At 37.4% G+C, this 26,341-nt stretch overlaps 1 protein-coding gene across 1 annotated transcript; it reads right to left on the reverse strand.

Annotated features, from left to right (window-relative positions):
• Window positions 1-18,409: 18,409 nt before the first annotated feature.
• On the reverse strand, window positions 18,410-19,924 carry LOC127857442 (uncharacterized protein K02A2.6-like). Its single transcript, XM_052393837.1, has one exon. It carries the CDS (start codon window positions 19,922-19,924, stop codon window positions 18,410-18,412), a length of 1,515 nt encoding a protein of 504 aa, XP_052249797.1.
• Between the last annotated feature and the right edge of the window lie 6,417 nt (window positions 19,925-26,341).

Below are 26,341 nucleotides of genomic sequence, written 5' to 3' on the forward strand. Positions count from 1 at the left end.
CCTGGTGAATTTGTCCAACTATATCGATGACAACCCGCTTGAAAGGTGTGTTAATCCGAGGCATCTCACCAAGTGGCACCTTCGGAACACGTCCCTCGGGTAAAGTACGTTGAAAGAAATCACACGAACGACAATACCTAGTTGCATCTGCCATAAGTCCTGGCCAATTAAATTCATAAGTAGCCCGATCCGAGGTATTTCTTATTCCTAAATTTCCGGCCATTAATGATTCATGTGAAATCTGCAATATGCCTTCTCTACATTTCTTTGGCACCACTTAGTGGCTTACCTCCTTGCCCTTTGGGTAAGTGTTCATGCGGTACAACAGTCCGTTCTTGTAGACAAAACTTACCCTTCCGCCGTTGTTGCATTATTTCACCTGTCCATCATGTGCTGTTTTATTAACTGACTTCAATGTAGTATCATCTGTCTGCAACCACAAAAACTCATCCCTGGAAACATCCAATATCCTATCAGGCACTTTCAACTTACGATAAGGTCTCTCTTCCTGTTGGTGTTGAGCTCTTGTTTGTACCATCTGCACTGTGTTTTGCACTTCCGCTGGATCCTTGGCGCCCTTTATGTTTCCTAGAACTAAGAGATATAACGGTTTTTTCATCACATTCGCTAACACTTGGCCTCCGTAATATGGTGCGTCAACATCCACCAACGCTTCCTTACAGTAACGCTGAGTTCCATCAATGAACTTAACCACTCGTTGCTAGCTAGTATACTGTGAATTCTTAACAAGATCAGAGCTAACGATGACGCAATTAGCACCAGTATCCCTAAGAACAGTCACTTCAGTACCGTTAACCTTACCCAGTTGCGTTGGACAATTCTGTTTTAAATTCTGGCCTTGTGAACTAGCCACTGTATCGTAAGAAAAAATGACGTTGTGATTATCACCCTCACGACCTCTAACTCTGCTGCGTCCTCTTCATCAATATCCTTGGCCACGACCACCACGACCTCGATCCTCCCTTCGGGCTGTCAAAATGTGTTTGAGTCGGACCTCTTGGAAAATCCCATCTCATCAAACTGTTGCTGCGGATTTACATCAGCTTTTCACATTGCTGTAATACTTTTCCCTTGTGGCCGTTTCCTGCAATCACAAGTACTGTGATTTCCATTGCAATGTGAACATTTTACCGCATAAACACTCGAAATTCCCAATGATTTCAGCTTTGCTGGTGTTTATTGACGCCCTTCTTCATGGTCAGATCGGTTGAGTCTGTCCTGTTGCACACCCGGGCTGTCTCGTACAATCACGTTGTGACTTCCGCCACGAGATTCCGCAATTAAGTCTGCCTGGACCGCCATCTCGCTACTATCTGTAATAGACTTTGGTTTCAAGAACAGATACAATTCCTTCTGGCTTATACCTAAAAGTTGATCACGCACCAAACAATCTATTACCCCTTCCTATGTTTTATCTACTTTACCAAGTTCCATCCATCTGTCATGATAATTACGGGATCTTCTAATAAACTGCACAAATGTCTCACCCCTTTCTAGTTTACACCTTCTAAACCTCTTTCGGAATCCTTCTTCCGTTAACTCAAAGCGCTTAAGTAGTACAGTCTTCAACAGATCGTAATTAGATGCATCATCACTCGGAAATCGAGAGTTAACATCAAGAGCTTTCTCTTTCAACAATGTACTAAGATGTAAACACCACATCGCCTTATCAAATCTTATGAGATTCGGCATATCGTTCAAAACGGGATAAGTAACTGTCCATATTGTCATTCTGTTCATCAAAATTAGGTAACTTTGGAACCTTTACCTTTAAAGACGATAGAACTTATGTCTTACTGTCCTCAGTCGTTGAATAGTGCCGAAGTTGTTCAAGTTCTATTTCCTTCGAATGTTCAATTTCCCGCATCTTTGCCTCAAACTCACGGCGCTCCCATTCAACCTGCAGCTCAGCCTCACGGCGCTGGTCCTAAAGTTCACGGCGTTCCCTCTCAACCATCAGCTCAGCCTCACGGCGCTCCCGCTCAACCTTCTGCTCAGCGTCACGGCGCTCCCGCTCAGCCTCACGGCGTTTTCCTCAGCCTCACGGCGCACCCTCTCAGCCTGCAGTTCAGCCTCACAGCGCCCCCTCTCAGCCTGCAGTTCAGCCTCACGTCGCTCCCGCTCAGTCTGTCTGTTTTCTCTTTCTTTATTTTTCTTCTCCTTGAAAAACTGCCGTAATTCCTCGTCTTTGTATCCCAACAACTCTTTTCCAATTTCTGTCAACTCCTTTAATGTAGACATAATTGCAACACACAATAACACAATAACAAAAATAAATAAAAAATACACACTAGAATTGTACAGAGCACCACTTATGTACTAGAATACCCCAACTAGCACACGTACACACTATACATTAAAACATTTACTATACATGTGCCTTTAGGCTTCGTCAAGTTAAAGGTAAAGTACAATAGCAATTTTAAAGTCTTACCTTTAAAGAAGACATAGCAGTGGTATCATATAAACCAATAGCTATGGAAAACAAACACGCACATTGTCGTATGTATATGAGCCTTGCATTTGTATAATATTGAATAAAAATCTATTTTATTTAGCTTTGTTGATATGAATTTTTTATACCAAGTAACTATTTGTAAATTTAAACGAAAGAGTTAACGCAGACACAGGGTTCCCTAAGACAGACAGCTCTTGCCTTCAGATCAAATGCACGAAATGTACTACTGTGGTTCATCACCAGGCAAAGAGTGAATGATGTCAACGGCAGAAGGTCAAAGGTCTGTCAATCTGTCCGGTAGCTGTGTCTAAAACTATATAAGGAAAACAATGTTTATCAACAATACTAGAACTAACTTACTGCGGAAACCAGTTAAAATAAACAATGTATCTTGACTCTGGTGTTGTTATGCCCTGGTTATCATCCCACTTCTGACACGATGTAACGGTCAGGATTGCAGAAGCTGTGATAACCCAGCGCAATAGCCCCTCCAGAACCAGATACAAATAAACGTGAACAATAAATCAATATATTTACAACATTAGAATAAACTATTTACAATATGATATGATTATGAAAAGAAATAAACAAAAACGTATCAAATTTAATGGCCAGTTAAAATTCCGATGACGTAGTCCAACTCTAGATGGTATATGTAGTGGTGGAGTTATATTGAGTGTCATGACCTGAACATATGTCCAGCCGTCAATGACCAGAACCGGAAATTAGCACCGATCGTAGTGTTCTGCGAGGTAACAAACGTCAAGCTGTATCAAGCCCGCAAGTAGAGTGCAGATAACCCGAGCTGTTTCAAGCCCAGGAGAAGACTGTATATACTCGAGCTGTATCAAGCCCGGAAGTAGACTGTAGTTACCCGAGCTGTATCAAGCCCGGAAGTAGACTGTAGATACCCGAGCAGACTCTGCCCGGAAGTAGAACGTTGTTAAACGCCGAGCAGACTATGCCCGGAAGTATAACGTACTGGTGACGTATTACGTGACCGGCCGTATTCCGGTGCGAACGGTTCCTCGTATTTCCGCCTTATAACGAGGTGTCGTAGGTACTGTCAACGAGTATGACGCCATGTAGTCTTGAGGATGCTCATGTAGCACTGGCGTAACGCTAACGGTGCTTTGACGACCTGACGTCTATCATAACATACGACTCATCACATTGAAACGGCCAAATGCCGTATGTTGCGGACACTTACTTCTCAGCTAGTGCTCTAGTCGCAATGCTGTAACTGTCCGTGTATGTCAAATAGTCTGCCGATTTATACGTGTAACCGCCTAGCAGCGTTTACCGAAAAATCGAGAAACATGCTTTCCATGACTCGAACTGAACAACTTTTCTTCAACTGACCAATAAAATTAGACATAAATCGATCATGTACACATCACCCGATATCGTACAAATACAAGCGTAAATTACTGAGGTTCGTAAGTCTTACTTTACAGAAAAACATAACAATTTACAAAAATATGAAGATCGACGTTTCTTCAAACTAAACGTATTTAAGCGTGTTTTGGCTTAAAATGTATCTTCTACCACACTGAATAATGTGCCTAACAAAAACTTGCTTAAAACCCCTATTATAACCAACAAACAGAAAAATCTGAAAACTTACATAACTTGACAAATGTAAAGTTCTATACGAATGAGGACCGATAATTAACATTAAATAGCAAAGAAATGGGTTATATCGTTACAGGAGCTATTCCCAAGAGTTTTGTATCTGTCTTTTCTCTTAGATTTATAAAACAAAGGTGGACTTTCCTATGCTATCTCTTTTGATCTTGTTCTCAACCTCCTGAAACGCATGAACATTCACATCTGATCCAGCCACTATCAAATTGACAATGTTTTATAAAGAGGTTCAGCTGTGAAGGGTCGAGAGTCTTTGTGTTGTGGACTTGTAGTATAGGTCAGTCCTGTGAAATCCTGCATCGCACTGTTGTACTCGGATGTTACAGGTGCAGAAAGGGCCCAGCGGTTTTTCATTACCTCGTTGCACCCACTGCCGCGACTGAGACAATATGTGTTCTTAAGAGACCTCATCTAGGTGCGTTTAATATAGGCTGCTCATTGGCTGAAGATGAGTTATAAGCAGATCGCAGGTAATTGAAGTACCCAGCTGCAGCAAAGACGGAAAGACTATTGGATACTGCCTGAAAAGGCATCATCCAACAACCAGCAATATTTAGCTTGTCTTTGTGGTTTGGGCAAGTTCATGTTTCTTCTCCTCTGTAGCCGTCTCGAGTTTGATCTAAATGTCAGAACATGAAGCATCTGCGTCGCCTTGCCCATAAGAATGGAAAAGTACAACTCCTCTGCCTGAACAAGCAGTAACAGAATCTCGGATCTTCCTGATATGAGCTTGCTGTGAAGGCAGTTGTCAACACAAAAATGGCCCCACAAAGCCTTCTGAACAGCTTTCCCTGCCATAATGTGCACAATGACATTTTCCCCATAAACAGTCTCAAGTATGATTTTAGACCGGTTCCTTCGATGATAAATCCTATGGCCCTCAGCAAGTTCATAAAAGTGTATAAAAACAACCCAACATCAGAACAATACTTTTCAGGCAACTACTTTTTGGCACATTACTGATGATTTCGTCAGCCTTCGAATACCTGGGTTTGTCAAAGTTAACATGGTGGGCAGGTTGTGCTTCATGGCAAAGTTACAAACAGAGTCTAATGTTGACATAATGCACGACTTATCCCCAGAATACAAATAATTATAGGCACGATATTGACTTACGACTGCTCAGGATGCTGGCTTTCCTGCGGCAAAACATCATTCCCTACCAAATCGGTGTTGCCTGCTTGAAGCTGAAGGAGACTTTCCACCATCCACCAAATATCGACCCTCTTGTCATAATCCAGAAATCGCGGCAGGTCCTCGAAAACTACCTAGGTACAAGCATGACTTGCCATCAGGTACCCCAAGATAGAAATTTTGTCTGTTTTTGAGGAATCAAAAACTCGTCCGCGATGGGGGGGGGGGGTAAGAGATGTATATACCTATATAACTGCCCTGCATATCAGGTTCCACAAAATCCGCTGCATTCTACAATTACCTTTGGACATTGTAGATGATTGATTTGAAAAGCAAGTCTCACTTGTAATGACAGCTTGTGAACGAACTGCTTCAATTATAGCATGACCAATTGCCGCAACCTTGTGTCTTTTGCCTTTTCCACAGAATAATCGAATGACATCTGAACGGGAATCACAGGCCTCTAAAACAAAATGGTCAGTACGAACCCAGCCAAAATGCTCTGTGTCCAATATAACCTTGCTACCACAGAGTTTGCAGTCTTTATGACTTTCAAAACCTCCACTTGATTGCCTTGTGGTTCTCGTTTGTACAGAACTACAACAGTTACTTTGCTTTGCAACATAACTTTTAATGTTATTATCACTTGTGTACATCTGACGACATTATAATGTACTATAGTACTAGCCTAAGTTTCAAGATAATACTTCACACTAGTTTTATGTATTCCCTTCAACCCCTTCCGCTGAATAGCACCCCAATTATTCTTTAAAATCTCATTCACCTCCTTGCATATTGAACACAAATCTTGTCTGGATGTGTCTGCACTCATTATTGAACCTTTTATGGCAAAACGAGACAATAATAACTTGTTTAATGCTCTGATTTGAAATGCTGCAATAAACACAGACAAGGACTTATATATTGGCATTGTTGACGCAAACCTAAAACAAGAAATGTGTTTGTCAGAAAACAATATGTCCCCTTCTGCGCCGCTTTAAAGCTATATATCTGACCTTTGACCTTGAAGGATGACCTTGACCTTTAACCACTCAAAATGTGCAGCTCCGGGAGATACACATGCATGCCAAATATCAAGTTGCTATCTTTAATATTGCAAAAGTTATGGCAAATGTTAAAGTTTGACGCAAACACACAAACAAACACACAAACAAACCAACAGACAGGGCAAAAACAATATGTCCCCCACTATAGTATATCTAATATTTAACATTTTTAAACAACGACTTTCAATAGAGAGTTGGGATACAGGTTATGAATGATATTCAAAATGTCTAAATGCAATAGCAAGGAATTCTGTATTTTTGTATGCATAAATCGCTTCTATTTTGCTTTTGTTTTGTCAAAACAATGTTTTCATTAAATTGTATGCATTTTAGCAAGAATTGATGATCGTTATTTCGCAATCTCGGATCCTACTGTCGCAATCTTATAACGTGTTTCTGAGACGTCGCACTGTGATATCGTGACTTTGTCACGCGTTCTAGCGTCCCATCTGTGACATTGCACAGTAATATCGTGTCTCGTGTCTTCGTAATGTGTTCTAGCATTCCCTCTGTGACATCGCACTGCAATATCGTGCCTTCGTAACGTGTTCTAGCATTCCCTCTGTGACATCGCACTGTAATATCGTGCCTTCGTACCATGTTCTAGCATTCCCTTTGTGACATCGCACTGTAATATATTGTCTTCGTAACGTGTTCTAGCATTCCCTCTGTGACATCGCACTGTAAAATCGAGTCTTCGTAACGTGTTCTAGCATTCCCTCTGTGACATCGCACTGTAATATCGTGCCTTCGTAACGTGTTGTAGCATTCCCTCTGTGACATAGCACTGTGATATCGTTCCTTCGTAACGTGTTCTAGCATTCCTTCTGTAACATCGCACTGTAATATCGTGCCTTCGTACCTTGTTCTAGCATTCCCTCTGTGACATCGCACTGTAATATCGTGCCTTCGTAACGTGTTCTCGTATTCCCTCTGTGACATCGCACTATAATATCGTGCCTTCGTAATGTGTTCTAGCATTTCCTCTGTGACATCGCACTGTAATATCGTGCCTTCGTAATGTGTTCTAGCATTCCCTCTGTGACATCGCACTGAAATATTGTGCCTTCGTAATGTGTTCTAGCATTCCCTCTGTGACATAGCACTGTAATATCGTGCTTTCGTAACGTGTTCTAGCATTCCCTATGTGAAAGCACACTGTAATATCGTGCCTTCGTAACGTGTTCAAGCATTCCCTCTGTGACATCGCGCTGTAATATCGTTCCTTTGTAACGTATTTTGGCATTCCCTCTGTGATATCGCACTGTAATATCGTGCCTTCGTAACGTGTCCCAGCGTTCACGCTCTTGTATTGCAAATGTCGATATCGCCAAATCACGAGGTCATGTGGCCATCTTACACTGCGAAGATGCGAGATGAAGAAAAACGATGATAGATCGCGATATACAAGTAAAAATCGTGTTCTATACGAGAAACCAGCTGGACATGTTTTAAAATAGAAACTTACTGAACAAGCACACACAAATAAGCATTTTACATCACCCTCCACCTTTTCAAATGATAAAATTATGCACTCTGAATGTAAAAGGGCTAAGCAATAAAGACAAACGCATACAAATCTTCAAATGGTTATACGAAAAAAAAAAGTATATGCCTATTACAAGAAAGTCCCTTGACACATACTTTTGCACAAACTTTAAAATATTAATGGGACGGAAACATCTATCTCAGTGGACAACATGCTAATAAACAAGGCATTGCCTTTCCTATAACAAGTAATATAGGGATCAGAGTCGATGACTTTAACGAAATAATAATTGGCAGACTAGCAAGTATAGATATAAAAATACACGAAACACAATAAACATTAATCAACGTTTACGGTCCTAACATTGATGATTTCACATTTTACGAAACAGTACTATCCTTTATAATTAATAACTAAGATAAAAACATAATAGTCGGTGGTGATTTCAATACTGTCCTTAACCCATTAAAAGATAAACAGAAGGGAAACCTTTATACTCATCCTAAAAATAGAAACATGTTAAACAACATAATTGAAAACAACAATATGATAGACATCTGGCGTACAGTATATCCAAACGAAAGCAAATTCACCTGGCACTCAAACACGAAACCAACAATATTCTGTAGATTAGACTATTTTTTAATATCTGAGTCACTTTGCAACATTGTTGACAAATGTAGCTTAAAACCAGAATTTATGACTGACCACTCTCTAGTTGAACTTAAACTACACAATATAAAACCTAAAAGAGGCCCAGGATACTTTAAAATTAATAACAACATCTTATTAGATACACAAAATCAAACACAAATAAAACAAGAAATATTTAACACAATTCAAAATAATAAAGATGCGAACCCACAAACATTATGGGAAGTAATAAAAGGAAATATACGTAACACAACCATTAGATACACGTCATTCAAACAAAAAGAAACATACAAACTTGAAATTGAAACTATCAAAATCATTGAAACACTTGAAAAACAATTACAAGAAACAAACACAAACGATACCAAAGCCATTGAAAATGAAATAACATAAAAAAAATACAAATATAAGACGGAATTTATCACACATATCTCAATGGAATTATATTTAGAGCACGTGTACAGCATGTTGAACACAATGAAAAAAATACAAAATACTTCGCAAACATAGAAAAACGTAGAAGTGAACAAAAAACTGTACACGAATTAGTAGTCAATGGCGAAGATATAACAAACAAAGCTCAAATACTAGAAGAACGTTTATTTTTCGAAACCCTTTATAAACTAAAACATGTTGAAAATAACACCCTTTTAAAAAATACACATCATGCTTTAAATCAAGATGAAAAACTACTGTGCGACGGATTACTAAATGAATATGAATGTGGAATAGCACTAAGAGAAATGCAAAATAACAAGAAGTCCAAGATGAGATGGCATCACAATCGAATTTTATAAAATATTCTGGAATGATATTAAAACACATTTAATTAATTTACTTAACTATTCATTGAACAACGAAAACTTAACTACGCTACAAAAACAAGGTATAATATCACTCATTCCAAAACCTGGAAAAAACGTATAATCCTTATCAAACTGGCGCCCAATTAGTTTACTGAACAACGATTATAAAATTGCAACTTAAAGTATATCAAACAGAATTAAAAAAATATAACTAAGTACCATCCGTGATTTCAAGATCCCAATCGGGTTTCATTAAAGTACGTTACATTGGTGAAAACGTACGTTTGATAAGAAGAATTGATAAATTATTTCAACCAACCAAACAATTCTGGCCTCATTTTCTTTGTAGATTTCGAAAAAGCTTTTGATTCACTAGACCATTCGTTTATGTTCTCTTGCTTAGAAAATATGAACTTTGGTGAAAATCTAAGTAAATGGGTCAAACTTTTGTATACCGATATTAACAGTATAATAATGGCTTTTTTTCAAACATTTTTAACCTCGAACGAGGAGAAAGACAAGGATGTCCAAATTCATCCTCGCTATTTATAATATGCATCGAGTATCTATCACACTATATCCAATCAAAGAAACATATAAAGGGAATATCGCTAGAACCTAATGAAGAAATTAAACAGTCTTTATTTGCCGACGATGCAAATTATTTCTTAAATGACAGTAGTGACTCATTCAATAATCTTATAGAATCGCTAACCCTTTTTGGAATGGCATCGGGCCTTAAACTAAACAAAAGTAAATGCACTGTGATACGAGTAGGTAAATTTAAACAAAGTAATACATATATTCGTCTTAAAAAAGAAATGAAACTGGACATCAGATGAAGCAACAACGTTAGAAATAACCTTTACAAACAATGAATATGAAACCATTCTAAAAAACATATTGCCTAAATTACAAAAATTTAAATATTGTTTAAAATCATGGCAGCATCGTAAACTTAAACAAATCGGAAAAAAAAACCGTATTGAAAACGTTTGCACTTCCCAAATTAATTTATACACTAACAGATCTCCCAAACCCACCAAATGATATTATTGAAGAAATAAAATCAGAAATATTTAATTTCATATGGGACGGTAAACCTTATAAGATCAAGCGAACTCAATTAATTATACCCCCACAAACGAAGTTTAGGGGGGGGGGAATATAGGAGTGAACTTGTCTGTCAGTCGGTCGGTCTGTCGGTCTGTCTGTCGGTCCGTATTAAGTGTCCGCTCTCTAATTAAAGAAGTTTTCATCCGATCTTCACAAAACATGGTCAGAAGTTGTATCTACATAATGTCTAGGCAAGTTCGAACATGGGCCTTGCCGGGTCAAAATTAGGTCACGGGGTCACTTAGTGCGTTTTAAACATTCAGCATGTTGTCCGCTCTCTAATTCAAGTAGTTTTCATCCGATCTTCATCAAACTTGGTCAGAAGTTTTATGGAGAGAATCTTAACGCCAAGTTAGAACATGGGCCTTTCTGGGTCAAACACTAGGTCAAGGGGTCACTTAGTGCGTTTTAAAAATTGAGCATGGTGTCCGCTGTTCTTTTGTGAAGACGACATGCAAAATATTATGCGTCAATGCGGCATGTGGGGGTATTCGTCACGTCTGTGACAAAGCCCTAGTTCAATCAGTAGAATATGGAGGTATCAGACTTACGGATATAGATTCATTCCTGAATGCAATCAAATGCAGTTGGGTTAAACGATATTTAGATAATACCAATACGAGTAAATGGAAATTATTCTACAAGAAAATTCTTAAAACATATGGTGACTCCTTACTTTTTGAATGTAATATCGACAATTATATCTTAGATGAAATATCATCAATAAACAAATTTCTATCGAATGTTCTATCGGCATGGTGTAAAGTTACTCATAATTTAGAAACCAAAATAAACAGTAAAATCATTGTATGGAACAATAAAGACATAACTAGTAACAATAAAACGTTTTTTATAAGCATTGGTTCGAACGAAACATGAAATATGTAGATCAATTGTACGACTACAGAATAAACGATTTTTATTCTTTTGATAACGTATGCTACATATTCGAAGTACCAACAAGTAATATCCTGATGTACTACACATTGATCAAAAGTATACCCATACATACTAAAGCTGTTACCAATATAACACACCATGTACGCAAAAAACATTCGTAGAAAACATTATTGCCAAACAAAACAAAACGAACACAATATTTTACATACTTCAAATTAAAAACTCTTCCGGAATCTATAAAGCTCATACTAAATGGCAAAACCTTCTTGAAGAAAAAGAATTTAATTGGAAACAAGATGTGTCATGCCATATAAATCAACTACTGATAGCACAATGAGAAATTTTCAATATACATGTAAATACATCCAGAGAATCATAGGTACAAATAAATATCTTTTTAAGTGCAACCTATCCAACACAAATCTATGTGATATGTGTAGTGAGCATATTGAAACAATAGAACACCTTTTCTGGGAGTGTAAACATATTCAACCTCTATGGAATCAGTTGACAACCTTTCTAGAGAAACAACAACTAAATGTTAAACTATCTCTCTTACCCTTACATAAATGAAAAGGTTGCCGCTATGTAGCCGCAATGTTGCGGCTACAAAGCCGCTACTTATTTGTAGCTGCAACTACTAGCCAGAAAGTAGCCAATAGTAGCCGCTAGCGGCTACCGTGTGGCACTCTTATGGCTCTTAGTAGCCGCTAGCGGCTCTTATAGCCACTAGCGGCTCATAGTAGCAGCTAGCAGCTCATAGTAGCCAGAAGAGTGCCAGAAAATATTCTTGTATCAAAAAAGTGCAATTATGAGCCAGATGGTAGCCACAACCAATACTTTAATATTAATCTTGAAAACACAAAAGGCTTATAGTAGCCACTAGTGGCTCTTAGTAGCCAGAAGGTAGCCAGAACATTTTCTTTGTCAATAGAATGGCACTTGTGAGCCAGAAGGTAGCCACAATTGTAGAATGACATCATATTGTGTATGATGTCATGACATCACTGCTGATGTCATCAGACAAAAATTCAAAATGGCTGAAGAATTTGACAAACAAAAATAAGTTACTCGGGAAGAGTTTTAGTCATTGTAAGAAAGTTGTGGTTATAAATACAGTTTCAATTGGTGTATAATAATGAAAAAGCATGGTTTTGGAAATAAAAACCTACACTATTGAAATATTAAATTTGATTGTTCATACCCAAAAATGACTCAATAACTTTTACAATCAAAATATTTTGTAAAATGAACATATGAGCCACAATCCACTTGGATTGTTGCTCTTTAGATGGTCTACTTCTAAGATTGTTCTTATTGTCTGGGCTCTCTCAATATATAGATCACTTAATTGAGCAAATTAATCAATATTTTGACAATGTTTAAATGTTCATCTCTGTATAAGAATTAATGTTTTTATTTAATAAAATGTGTTTAATCAAAATGAATGAAATTTGTTGTTATTAACTAGAGCAAATAATGCAATTTTCTCTTAGTAGAAAATGAATTGCTTTGCAAATTATAATATGGTATTGTAGGTTCATATATGTCAATATTTCAAGGGCGACTATAAAAGTATAAGGGCTGATCTGTCCTCTGTGGACTGGGACTTATTTTTTACTAACAGCGATACAAACAGTGCATGGACATTATTTAAAACTACTATTGAAGAGGTAACATCCAAACATATTTCACTTAAGTCAAATCGTAACATTGAACATATTCGTTGTGCACAGTGACCATTGTGGTTGGATATAAACGCTAGATTAGCAATACAGAAGAAAAATAAGTATTGGAGAAAGTACAAATACTCAAGATCACCTATAGCTTATCAGAAAAATGCAAGCAGCAGACAAGAGTGTGCAAAGGCAATAAAAAATAGTAAAAAATCTTACGATAAGAAAGTAGCTTCAGAAGTTAAAAACAATAATAAGTCCTTCTGGAGGTATGTGAATTCCAAAAGGAAAACTAAAGACACTATCGGTGCATTGATTAAGCCTGATGATTCGGAGGCAGAAACTAATGAAGAAAAGGCCAATTTTCTCAACACTTTTTTCAGCAGTGTATTTGTGAAAGCAGAAATTGAAACAGGAGAACACATAGAAGTCATGGATGACATTGAAATTTTAAATCACATAAGTTTTAGTGAAATTGAGGTTTCAAAAGTGTTAAAGTTAATAAACCTAGAAAAGTCACCAGGACCGGACTGTATTCATCCTAAAGTGCTAAGTGAAGCTACAAATGAGTTGGTTCAACCATTAACATTGCTTTTCAACAAATCATTGAATGAGGGAGTTATTCCAGAGGATTGGAGAAAGGCCATTGTGTCGCCTATTTTCAAAAAAGGAACAAAAAAGACCCATCAATCCCAATATTGAAGAGTGTGAAAAGCTTCAGGCTGATCTTGACAAACTTTATGACTGGCGTGAAAAGTCTTTTAATGCCGATAAATGTAAAGTCATGCACATAGAAAGTAATGAAGAAGTGTTCAGATACTCTATGAGATATAAGGATGGACATTTTGTTTATGTTAAATCTGTGACAAATGAGAAAGATTTGGGAATAACTTTTGATAATAAGCTCAATTTTGATCAACACATTTCTAATATCACATGTAAAGCACGAAAAATTCTAGGATTGATACACCGAACATTTGAATATCTTGACAAGGACATGTTTAATCATTTATACAAATCGCTTGTTCGACCCACATTGGAATATGGATCTAGTGTATGGTCTCCACATTTGAAAAAACATATTAAGAAAATTGAAGATATTCAACGAAGAGCTACAAAAATTGTGCCAAACTTGTTTCACCTTCCTTACACTAAGAGATTGAATGAACTTGGTCTTGTCACCTTAGAGTATAGACGTGATAGAGCTGATATGATACAAGTGTTCAAATCCATGCATAATATTGACAGTCCGAAATGGGACAAACTGTTCTCTCTTTCACAAAATGATTTGGTTGGTCATTTATTGAAACTCCAAACACCAAAGTGCATGAAGAACATCAAATTAAATTCATTCTCAATTAGAGCTATTTCATTTTGGAACAGTCTAAGTGAAGAAACTATTTTTTCAAATAATGTGAACCTTTTCAAAACCCGACTGAACAAGGAAAGTTGGAACGTTAAAAAATTTGTACCATCATGTTATGCGCACAATGAAATTAATTAGTTATACAGTCCAACCTGTCAATAAAGACCACTCTAGGGATTTGGTCGTTGTGGTCTTTGTTCACAGGTGGTCTTTATTCGCAGGGTCGATCGAAACTTTGCAAAATATGCTAGTAGTTTTTAAACAGGTACCTTATCTATGTATGTGCTCTATTATTTAAATGTTTGAATACTTATGCATGTATAATGAAATAAAGGATTGAAAACACAGTTTTGTTTTACATTTGTATATTTATTACATGTTGCATTTCTATTCTCTTATGTTTTAATTATTTATTTAATTTGTCATATACTGTATAAATAACTTTTGACATACATGTATACGTACATGTACATGTAATTCTACAAAGAACAAAGTACAAAATACACATAACATAGCAAACATTTATACATGAAATACCAGTAGAAACAACAACACACAATAAGCACTACGACCCCCGTCCCCCTTCACTCAAGACACACACAAAATCAAAACACTCACTTAAAAAAATCACTTGTATATCAATTGTGAGAAACTTACAAGAAAACCTTTATAAGACGGGCCAAGATAGCTTAAACGCTAAAATTATGGCCCTACGATCCAGGTATCCAGGTATCCAGGTATGTTCGTGGCTGTCAAGGATTGCAATCATCAGTCAGTACTTGGTAGAATGCAATGGTCAGGTCTATACCTAAATAACCCCAAGGGAAAATTGTGAGGAATTGTGAATCTGCTTTAAAGTGTATATATCATGCAAATTGTAAATTATTATGCCCCCCTTAAAAGAAGAGGGGATATCTTGTTTTGCTGGATGTCTGTCGGTAGACCAGTTCATTGGTCTTGGACATTAGATGACCCCTATTGAAATTGGGGTCACTAGGTCAAAGGTCAAGGTCACTTTCACAATAGACCATAGCCAAAAGTAGTAGCGGCAACATAGCCTGAACAAGCTGTGAGAGCACAGCCAGAACTAGTAGCGGCAACATAGCCGCAACTTGTAACGGCAACCGAGCCGCAACTAGTAGCGGCAACATAGCCGCAACTAGTAGCGGCAACCGAGCCGCAACTAGTAGCCAGAGCAGAGTCAGAACTATCAGCGGCAACATAGCCAGAACTAGTAGCGGCAACCGAGCCGCAACTAGAAGCCAGAAAGCTCATTTGCATACGAAATACTGCCTTGCGGCTACAAAGCGGCAACTAGTAGCGGCAACTGAGCCGCAACTAGTAGCCAGAGCAGAGTCAGAACTATCAGCGGCAACATTGCCAGAACTAGTAGCGGCAACCGAGCCGCAACTAGTAGCCAGAAAGCTCATTTGCATACGAAATACTACCGAGCGGCTACAAAGCGGCAACTAGTAGCGGCAACTGAGCCGCAACATTGCGGCAACTTAGCCGCTAATAGTTGCCACAGGGCCTAAATTTTCGTAAGGGTAGACATCAGTTTAGGTGTAAATACCTTCAAAATACAAGAGGTTAATAACGCTGTGAATTACATAATTATATTAATGAAATATTTTATATTCAGCATGAAAAACAGAAAACAAATACCTACAATGAAACGTTTTATCAATTATTTAAAACTGAAGATCCAAATTGAAAAAGAAATTGCCCTAAACAATGATACACTTCATATATTTGAACAAAAAATGGAAACACATTAAACTTTCATAAACAAGTCCAATATGCTCTCTACCCTCTTTATGCAACTCATCCTTATTCACAATTATTATAGGTTGTTTTCTTTTCTTCTTTTCTTTTCTATAAACCCTTCTTTTTTAATCTAAAGGAAATCACAAAGTCAAAAAAAGTATATATATAAGTACAAAGTAAAATAGTTTATGCCCAAAGCGGACAGTTGGCCTTGCTGGTTTGATAAAAATTACTAGTACATATCGTGCTTTACACGTACAACACTTGATTCGATAGTATTACTAGTATTCAAAGGTCCTGGAAATATTTTTTTTAATTACAGTATTTTATTGGCAAAACTAAAAGAACTTTTTGAAGAGGTCTTAAATAATTCAAACAAAATTAAAATAGTCTGACAAAGAATTATCATGGCAGCGATTCTAACCCAAGACCTTTAGAAACAAAAGTAAAGTTGCTACCACACGACCATCCAGTCATGCAAAATTGTTTTTTGACGACAACCTAATAATACGCCAATTTTTCAAAACATGATCAAACGCTTCTTTTATCTAAACGGTTGATGAATTATCTTTAAAATGACTGATACTTTTTTACGAAAGACAATTATTTCATAAGTGTGAATGAGATATAGACATAGGTTCCGAATATGTGGCAGTTTTTAATTGTCACTGTTCTTAACCGAACACAAGTTCCTCTATCAGATTATATACAGACGCTCAACAGATAAAGTCGAAATGGTAATTAAAGGTAAATGGCAAAAAATTATTTATTTGAAGTGTAGAAAGTTTGACATGTACGTAACAAAGACGAAATTCCTATGAATAGAGTTGAGCCTAGCTGACTTCGGACAGCGAGATTGCTAATCGCGAGATTATGATGCAATCGGAAAGCGCGATTGCAAAGGTAATATTGTGGTCTCGACTTACGCTTATACGATGCGAAATCCGACATAAATATCGCAAACTCGCATCGTTGTTTCGCTATCTCGCATCATATTATTGTTGTACCATACCATTTCACGACGTCGCATTTCAATATCGCGAGTTAGCATAGAGTTTTTCTTTCTCGCCTTTTGTTATTCAAAGGTCGATATCGAAAGCGCAAAATCTCGATTAGAGGTTGCGATATTACACTACGTTGGTTTGAGATCACGATGCGACATCTCGTTATTACTTTAGAGATCTCTCGTCATGTTGAGCGTTTTTGAATCGTGATCTTGTGTTCTCGCATCGCGATTTTACTCATTCGTGTTAACGAATCCCTCGCGCTTGTTATTTAGAGTTCTACCACGCGAAACAAAAAATACACAAACGGTACACCGTAGACGACAAACCAAAATTGTGTCCGCAAGATTAAAACTGTAATAACTCTGAACTCTTCGGTGGGTAACTCACAACTGGCTTTATTCATAGATTCACATATATATATAAATCTCAATACAAGTAACTCATGACTGCATGCTTTAACAAGACAATACGAGTTGTGTCCCTTACATTACAATACATGACATCCCCTTTTCTTTCTTTTTAAAAAAATATAAACACATGATACACCAGCTACTCTATCGTTACATATGCGAAGAGGTTTATGAAAGAAAGCAAATAACATAACCTGTAGTAACACATTATAAACTGTTCTTTTTATAAAACCATAGTGGGAATTTCTTTTAAACCTCTGAGTGTTAAATTGTTATTGAAAATAGAATATTCTATATGAATAAAATGCACTCTAAGTAATGAAGAACTTCTTATAAATTAAATATGCAATTGAACTTCATAAAATCAAATTAACAATAAAACAACATGTAAGACAATATTATTCACTAAAATACATGTTTGCTAACTTTCCAAAAAATTGTCTCTGTTATCTCGGATTCAAGCTTGTTCAGGACAAAATGACAAATGCCAGATACAGTAAATGTCGGGTTTCAGCTAGGAAATGATAACAGACTGTAATAACACCAAAAACAAGCTAGAAAGTAGATACACCCAAAAATAATTAATATTGGATTTTTGTGAGAAGAAAATTTCATGAACATTTTGTTGTTAGAAGAAAAATCAAAGCGCTGAAGGCACTGAATCTTTAAACCTTAACCAACAGTTTGATATGATAAAAATAAATATGTACAAACTGTTCCTTACTCGTTATGATAGTAAAGTTTCAAGAACATTATGCATTTACTACCACAATACATCTTACATATACAAATACCAATATTACCGAATGATAGTTATTAAACAGTTTATTAATAAGTTTATTTTGCACTACAATAAGGCAGTCATATGACACATGTTTTGCACTTCACATCTTACACATAGTCATTTAACCGTATCGGTTTGTGAACTTCTCTTCCTGACCTCGTTTTCTTTCTAACAGTGTCTTGTACACTCTCTTTCCCCGGTTTGTCTCGAGTTTCGCTCGATCTCACACTAGCACTGTTTTCGTGATTTGGAGTTGTTGATGGTTGTTCTGCTACCGTCTCTGTTGGCGCTGTGGGTGTCGGTATGTACACGTCATTGTTTGTGGTGATAATGTGTGGTTTTTCCTTGGTTTTCATTAGCATGTCCGTGTTTCGGCGATATTCGCGCCCCGATTCGCCTGCCTTAACGATATGTGATCGCGGGTATTCGGACGGTTTCACATACTCTGCCGGTTTCCAGCCAGATGGGGTTTTAATTCTTACTGCGTCCTCTGGCTGAAGATTGTCCTTGCTCTTCGCGTGTTGGTCGTAGTAGAATTTTTGCTTTTCACGAAATTCTAACAACTTCGGTGCGACATTTTCACTGGTTGTTTCTGGTTGTCGCAATGTTTGTTTCATAGGTATTAGTGTTTTTGCGCGTCGACCCATCAAACGTTGCATCGGTGATCCGATGTTATCGCGTGGTGTGTTTCTTAGTTCTAACAGGGCTAAGTAGATGTCGTCCCCTGTTTCGCTACACTTTTTAATTAGATTTTTAACGATTTGTACAGCCTTTTCAGCAAGGCCGTTTGTTTGTTGGTGCAAAGGCGACGACTTAATATGGGTGATGCCATATTTTTCGATGAATTCTCGGAATTCAGCACTGATGAACTGTGGACCGTTGTCCGAGATGATTGAGTCCATGATTCCATAACGAGCCACGTTTTGCTTGATGTGTTTTAAGATGGTGCTCGTTCGAGTGTCTCTTTGCAATGGTGCTACTTCAATGAAGTTGGAGAAGTAGTCTACAATGATTAGGTAATTGTTACCCTCTAGTTCGCATAAGTCCATTCCAACTTTGCTCCAGGGTAGCTCAGGTACTGGTTGGATAATCATTGGCTCCTTTTGGCTCATCTTGCGATGCATTAAACACGCACTACACTTGCCAATAAGATCTTCAATTTGTTTGTTCATGCCGGGCCAAAATACTAACTCTCTCGCCCTCTTTTTACAGTTTACTACCCCTAAATGCGACTTATGTATCGCTTTCAACGTTTCTGTTCTCATTTCTTTCGGGATACACACGCGTTCCCCTCGGTACAGAACTCCATTGTAAATTGATATTTCATCGCGGTAATCCCAAAATGGAACGGCTTCAACTGGAACTTCGCACTTCGTTTCTGGCCATCCTCGAATGATAACCTTTGCCAGTACTTGGAATTGTTCATCCGCTTGCGTTGCGCGTGCAATTTTGTCATGGTTTGAACACGACAACGTTTCGAGCTTCAAAACCATCAACTCTTCATCGATAGTTTTCTCATCTTGATTTTCTAACGGTAATCTGCTGAGGCAGTCTGCTAGACCCATGTCCTTGCCGCTTTTGTGCACGAGGTTGAAGTCATACGGTTGAAGCTTCAAAATCATTCGTTGAATCCTTAGCGGAGCTTTATGTATTTCTTTCTTTAGAATCGACTCCAACGGTTTGTGATCAGATTCCACTAGGAAAGTATCTCGGCCATATAGCAGTTTGTGGAATTTTCACAGCCATATACAACGGCTAGCATTTCTTTTTCGATCTGAGCGTACCGTTGCTCTGTCGGTGTGAGCGCACGTGACGCATATGCCACAACACGGTCCTGTTGGATTATCGCGGCTCCCAGGCCTCTCATTGATGCGTCTACTGTGAGTGTGACAGGTTTTTTCAAGTCGTAGTACTGAAGTACTTTTGTTGAAACAAGAGCTTCTTTTATTTTATTGAACGCGCGCTTCGCTTCGTCACCCCAGCTCCACGTTTCTAGCCTTTTCATATCGCGCAGTGGTGCATTCAACTCACTGAGATTTGGGATGAACTTAGACACATACGATAGCATGCCTAACACGGTTTCCAGCTCACTGAAGCTTTCTGGCTCTCTCATGTCTGCTATCGCCTTCAATCTTTGATCTGTCGGTTTAATTCCGTCTCCAGTCAGTTTGTGACCTACATAGTCCACCTCCGGCTTGGCAAACATACACTTTTTCTTATTCATCTTCAGATTAATTGAACGTGCCTTTTGAAGCACCGTTTCCAAGCGCCTGTTATGTTCTTCCAGTGTTCTACCATGAATCAAAATGTCGTCAACAATTATTTCTACCCCGTCAATGTTACCAAAGTTCTGTTCCATGGACCGTTGGAACACTTCACTCGAACACTTCACGCCCATCGGCATCCGCAGGTATCGGTACCTGCCGAACGGAGTATTAAACGCTGTGAGCTTCGAGCTCTCTTCAGTTAATTTTATTTGGTAATAACCCATATTCGCGTCTAGCGTTGTAAAGTATTTACTCCCATTCAATCTTGTGGCAACATCATCAAAACTGTTCATTGGGTAATGTTCTCTTCGGATTGCGCGGTTTAAATCTGTGGGGTCAATGCATATTCGCACTCTTCCGTTTTTCTTCCTTACGCACACCAAACTACTGACCCATTGCGTAGGTTCTGTTACTTTAGCAATAATGTTGCATTTCTCTAAGTGTTTTAGTTCAGCTTGCAATTGTTCACGAATCGCAACTGGAACCGGTCTTGGTGCATGAACTACTGGTTCTATTGACTTATCGATTTTAATCTCGTACTCGCCCGGTATACACCCATTCTCTTCCCCAAGGACGTCACTATATTTCTCAATGATAGATTCTGTTTCAAGTCTTGCGGTGTGTATTCTCATGATCAGCCCAAAATCAACTCAATCATCCCTTCCAAGCAAGTTTATGCCTCTTGGAGTGTTCATAATCTGGAAATTAACCGAACGCTTGATATTTTTATGCTCGCACAGCAATGTAATCATTCCTAGCGCCTTCACTGCTGGCCCATTGACACCGCTAATAATAACATCACTCCTTGTGATTGGTGCAACCTTTTCAAATAGCTTCGCTGTTCCATATGACATGACACTGCACATTGCGCCACTGTCGATTTCAAATTTTATCGTTTTACACCCTATTTTCAAGTTAGCGGACCATTCATGATTATCTTCACTCGATGTTGCGATAAATACGTCGTTCACATCCGCATGTTCAAACTGGTTAAACATTTCCTCGACCTGGTCTTCCTGGGCTTCGGTGTAGTTGACACATCGTTGACCTCCACGGCCCCGATATCCACGGTGGATTCCCCGAGCACTTCCGCGATGACGCAGTCTACCTCCATAGCCACGTGCCCCTCTGTGTGATATCTCCTTTTGTTGATGCGATGTCCCACCGACTGCAGGACATAATTTGGATGCCTTGAAATGGCCAAACTCACCGCAATTGTCACACTGTTTTTGATAGGCGGGACATTTCCTTACTTCATGTTTTCTGCAACACTTGGCACAGTATTTTTGTTGCTTATGGGGGTTTTGATGCGTTCTAGCGATGTTTACGTGAGGGCTTTCCCCCAGTGATTTGATGTGAGACGTGGTCAATTCTATTTGCCTACAAACCTGCACGACACGTTCGATGGTAAGTTGTGTAACCGGTATCTCCATTAGCTTTTCACTACACTTTGTGTCATTCACGCCATTAATGATCATGTCACATATTAACCCTTCTTTTTGTTCCCCATATTGACAGTGTTCGGCCTTTCTTTTTAATTCCGAAATGTAATCCATTATTGACAGGTTACCACGCTTTGTGTTGAGGAACTCTTGTCTTTTAATGTTACGGTAATTATGCACTCCGAAATGTCTGTCAAATTTTGTGAAAACTGTTTCTAGATGGTATTTATCCTCGGCTGGCACTGCCGCGATTCCAGCATCCTGATTAGCAACAACTTCCGGCGCCCACGCGAACGAATCGTAAATTTTTACGCACTCTCTCCCCATGTTGGCAAGTAGGACACCAACCTTTCTTTTTCCAGGCTTGTCGTCCAGACCTAGCGCGTCCAAATGAATTATGAAGTCCCGTTTGTAGTCTTCCCAACTTGATGCACTTTCTGACGGGTTAAATTCCGGTAATGGCCTGATTCCCTTCGAAGCCATTTCGCTGTTGTATAAAATGAACCTTTAACAACAGATTTGCAACGTACGATTGTCATGCAATCGCCTGATTGCGCCGATTTTTAATAGATTTCTGACACCATGTAATAACTCTGAACTCTTCGGTGGGTAACTCACAACTGGCTTTATTCATAGATTCACATATATATATAAATCTCAATACAAGTAACTCATGACTGGCACGTACTAAAAGGCGGATGAAAGAGCGGATGATATAGCGTATATAGTAAAGAGCGGATGATATAGACAAAGAAGGATTATCGGAAAGAGCGGATGATATGAACAAAGAAGGAAACAGCGGATGATATAGGGTATATAGTAAAGAGCGGATGATATAGACAAAGAAGGATTATCGGAAAGAGCGGATGATATGAACATAGAAGGAAACAGCGGATGATATATACAAAGAAGGAATCTGCGGATGATATATACAAAGAAGGGATTTGCTGATATATAAATAATTATTAAATCTGCGGACATTATGAATCAGCGGATAATATATACAAATAAGGAAAAGAAAAACATTATTATATTAAAATGAATAGAGTTTATGAAAAGAAAAACATTATTATATTAAAATAAATAGAGTTTATGAATAACATTTTTATGGCACAACTTGAACAAATTACAACTTAAATAGACACAATATTATTATTAGAATATGAAAATGTATAAACGCCACTTTATATAAAAAAAATAATTAAGAATTTCTTTAAACTTAAAATAATTAATAAATCTGCGGATAATATATACAAAGAACGAAAATGCCAAAAAATCTGAAAAGAGCGGATAATATAGACAAAGAAGGATTATCGTAAAGAGCGGATGATATGAACAAAGAAGGAAACAGCGGATGATATATACAAATGATATGAACAAATAAGGAAACTGCGGACATAATAAACAAAGACGGCAATATACCATAGAACACTGAATGGTGTGACTGGCTAACACGAATTAGTATTTAAAATATGTTTGGCTATGATGCAATGAAAAAGGATGATAAGATTATTATTTGTTTGTAAAACCAAGTTTTATTGCACATCCAATTTTAATAGCATTCATTACTTTATTGATAATAAACTCATCAGTAATGTTAGATTTATGAAATGAATTACTTTTTTATCCACAAAAGCAACATAATATATATATATATATATGTGTGCCTTGGGTTAATTTTATGTTTTCCGAAGTATAGATGAAATCATTGTGTGATAAGAGTCATTTATGAAGGAAGGAAAAAATAATAATAATATATCTGCACCGTTATTGTCTTTTTTCTGAAAACAAGTAAACAACAACTGGTAAGACTCCCTATTGTTATCATTAATACGCACCCTTAGTGTCCTTATTGAAGCTATTTAGCGCATTATCGATTATCGATTGCTTCTAGTACACAAGAAATTGGCATGTTATTTTAAACTAATTGTTGATAAGCTGATAATAATCTTGATAACAAGTCACCCAGATCATTAAAGCGTAGCATAACGGTTTTTACCAATATATGATTGAGATAACGTAAACATTAAACTTAACAAATTTCGAAGGAAATATTTTCTAATGACATCTTCACTAATTGCACATGCAAGTAAAAATACATAAACGCAGTATGTATTATGTTCAGCAAATATGAATATGTTAATTTCATGAATTAAAAATTGTCAGTTTTACCTTTAATTTTCATTAACAATTTTATGATTAAAGCCGCATGTCACACCTTAAACAAACTGTAAAGATTGTCAGTAAGTTGTACCGTTTAAGTTCCATTAACAAGTATATGATCAAAGCCACAGGTCACACCTTTAACAAACTGTAACTATCGTCAGTCAATTGTACCTTTAATTTACATTAACACGTATATGATCAAAGCCTCGTGTCACACCTTTTACCAGCTGTAAGGATAGAGTAAATGTCGACTGCGTATATATATTTCAAAATCATCGAGCTTTTTTACAAACCTTTACAGCATATCTAGAGTATACTGAGCATTACACAGTGTTTTTTCGTAATAAATATTTATTATTAAAGCGTGTGTTTTTTTGTGTGTGTGTGTGCAGAAATAGTGTCATTATGGCCATGATAGTTGGACATTCACAGACTAAGTATCTTAAGTCGAGCACTTTGTGCCCAGTGTTCCCATACCCTGGATTTAAAGTGAAAGATTTCATGCGCGGTCACCTGGAATTTTACAAGCAATTGTGCCAGAAATCGGTAAGTTCATTTCTATAGTAATAATTTTTCATTTTTTTAATTATTCATATTGTCCGCAGTTTCCTTCTTTGTATATATTATCCGCAAATGCCTTCTTTGTACATAACATCCGCAGTTTCCTTCTTTGTACATATCATCCGCTCTTTCCTTCTATGTTCATATCATCCGCTCTTTCCGATAATCCTTCTTTGTATATAGCATCCGCTCTTTACTATATACGCTATATCATCCGCTCTTTCCTTCATTGTTCATATCATCCGCTCTTTCCGATAATCCTTCTTTGTCTATATTATCCGCTCTTTACAGATTATTTTGGCAATTTCGTTCTTTGTACATATTATCCGCATATTTATTAATTATTCATATTGTCCGCAGTTTCCTTCTTTGTATATATCATCCGCTCTTTACTATATACGCTATATCATCCGCTCTTTCCTTCTATGTTCATATCATCCGCTCTTTCCGATAATCCTTCTTTGTCTATATTATCCGCTCTTTACAGATTATTTTGGCAATTTCGTTCTTTGTACATATTATCCGCATATTTATTAATTATTCATATTGTCCGCAGTTTCCTTCTTTGTATATATTATCCGCAAATGCCTTCTTTGTACATAACATCCGCAGTTTCCTTCTTTGTACATATCATCCGCTCTTTCCTTCTATGTTCATATCATCCGCTCTTTCCGATAATCCTTCTTTGTATATATCATCCGCTCTTTACAGATTATTTTGGCGGCCGAGCGCTAAATTTTGCGCTCAGCCGCCATTGGTGTGTTTTACTATGTACACTTATACTAAGATAAGCAGACTATATATCATCCACAGTTTCGTTTTTTGTATATATCATCATTGTATATATCATTTGTATATTAATAATTATATTGTCCGCAGTTTCCTTCTTTGTATATATTATCCGCAAATCCCTTCTTTGTATATATCATCCGCATATGGAGGCAGTCAATAAGCTTTTAAGAAATCAATTCGGTAATGATATTGGCGGCCTTCAATTACCCGAGAAGGTCCCACAATTTGACAAGACAACAAAAAAATGGGAAATGCATATTCCCTTAAAACCAATTAATAAAAACCTGTCGTGTCAGATCCATCACACCCACAACGATCATTGGGTAACATCTTTCGAACACAAAAATAAAATTTATTTACTTGACAGTTTAGGCAATACAAGACCCGATGATAAGATCATTCCTGATGGTCTGAAAATACAATTGGCGCAAATTTATGGTGAAGGCGAAGACAAAATTAATATCATAGTTCCGTCAGTGCAAAAACAAGATAATTCCGTCGATTGTGGGCTTTATGCAATAGCGCACGCAACATCTTTGTGTTTTAGGAAAAAACCTTGTTTTGATTTGATATTTAATTCCTTAAAGTTAAGAGAACATCTTTTGTCTTGTTTAGATTCCGAACTTATGATTGAATTTCCAACAACCAGTAAAACTATCAGTGTTCGACGCAAAACTAAATCCAAGTCAATAACAATTGATTTATATTGTATTTGTAATTTACCATCATGTGTAGGAGATCAAGTTCAATGCGACAAATGCTCAAACTGGTTTCACAAGCAATGTGTTCATGCACCATCGGACATTTCTAA

This window comes from Dreissena polymorpha, chromosome 14 (genome assembly GCF_020536995.1).
Source record: "Dreissena polymorpha isolate Duluth1 chromosome 14, UMN_Dpol_1.0, whole genome shotgun sequence".
NCBI classification, from domain to species: Eukaryota; Metazoa; Mollusca; class Bivalvia; order Myida; family Dreissenidae; genus Dreissena; species Dreissena polymorpha.

Bases quoted from the DNA above. Each gene is read 5' to 3' on its own strand.
- LOC127857442 (XM_052393837.1), bottom strand. From the start codon at position 19,924: ATGATTTTGAAGCTTCAACCGTATGACTTCAACCTCGTGCACAAAAGC.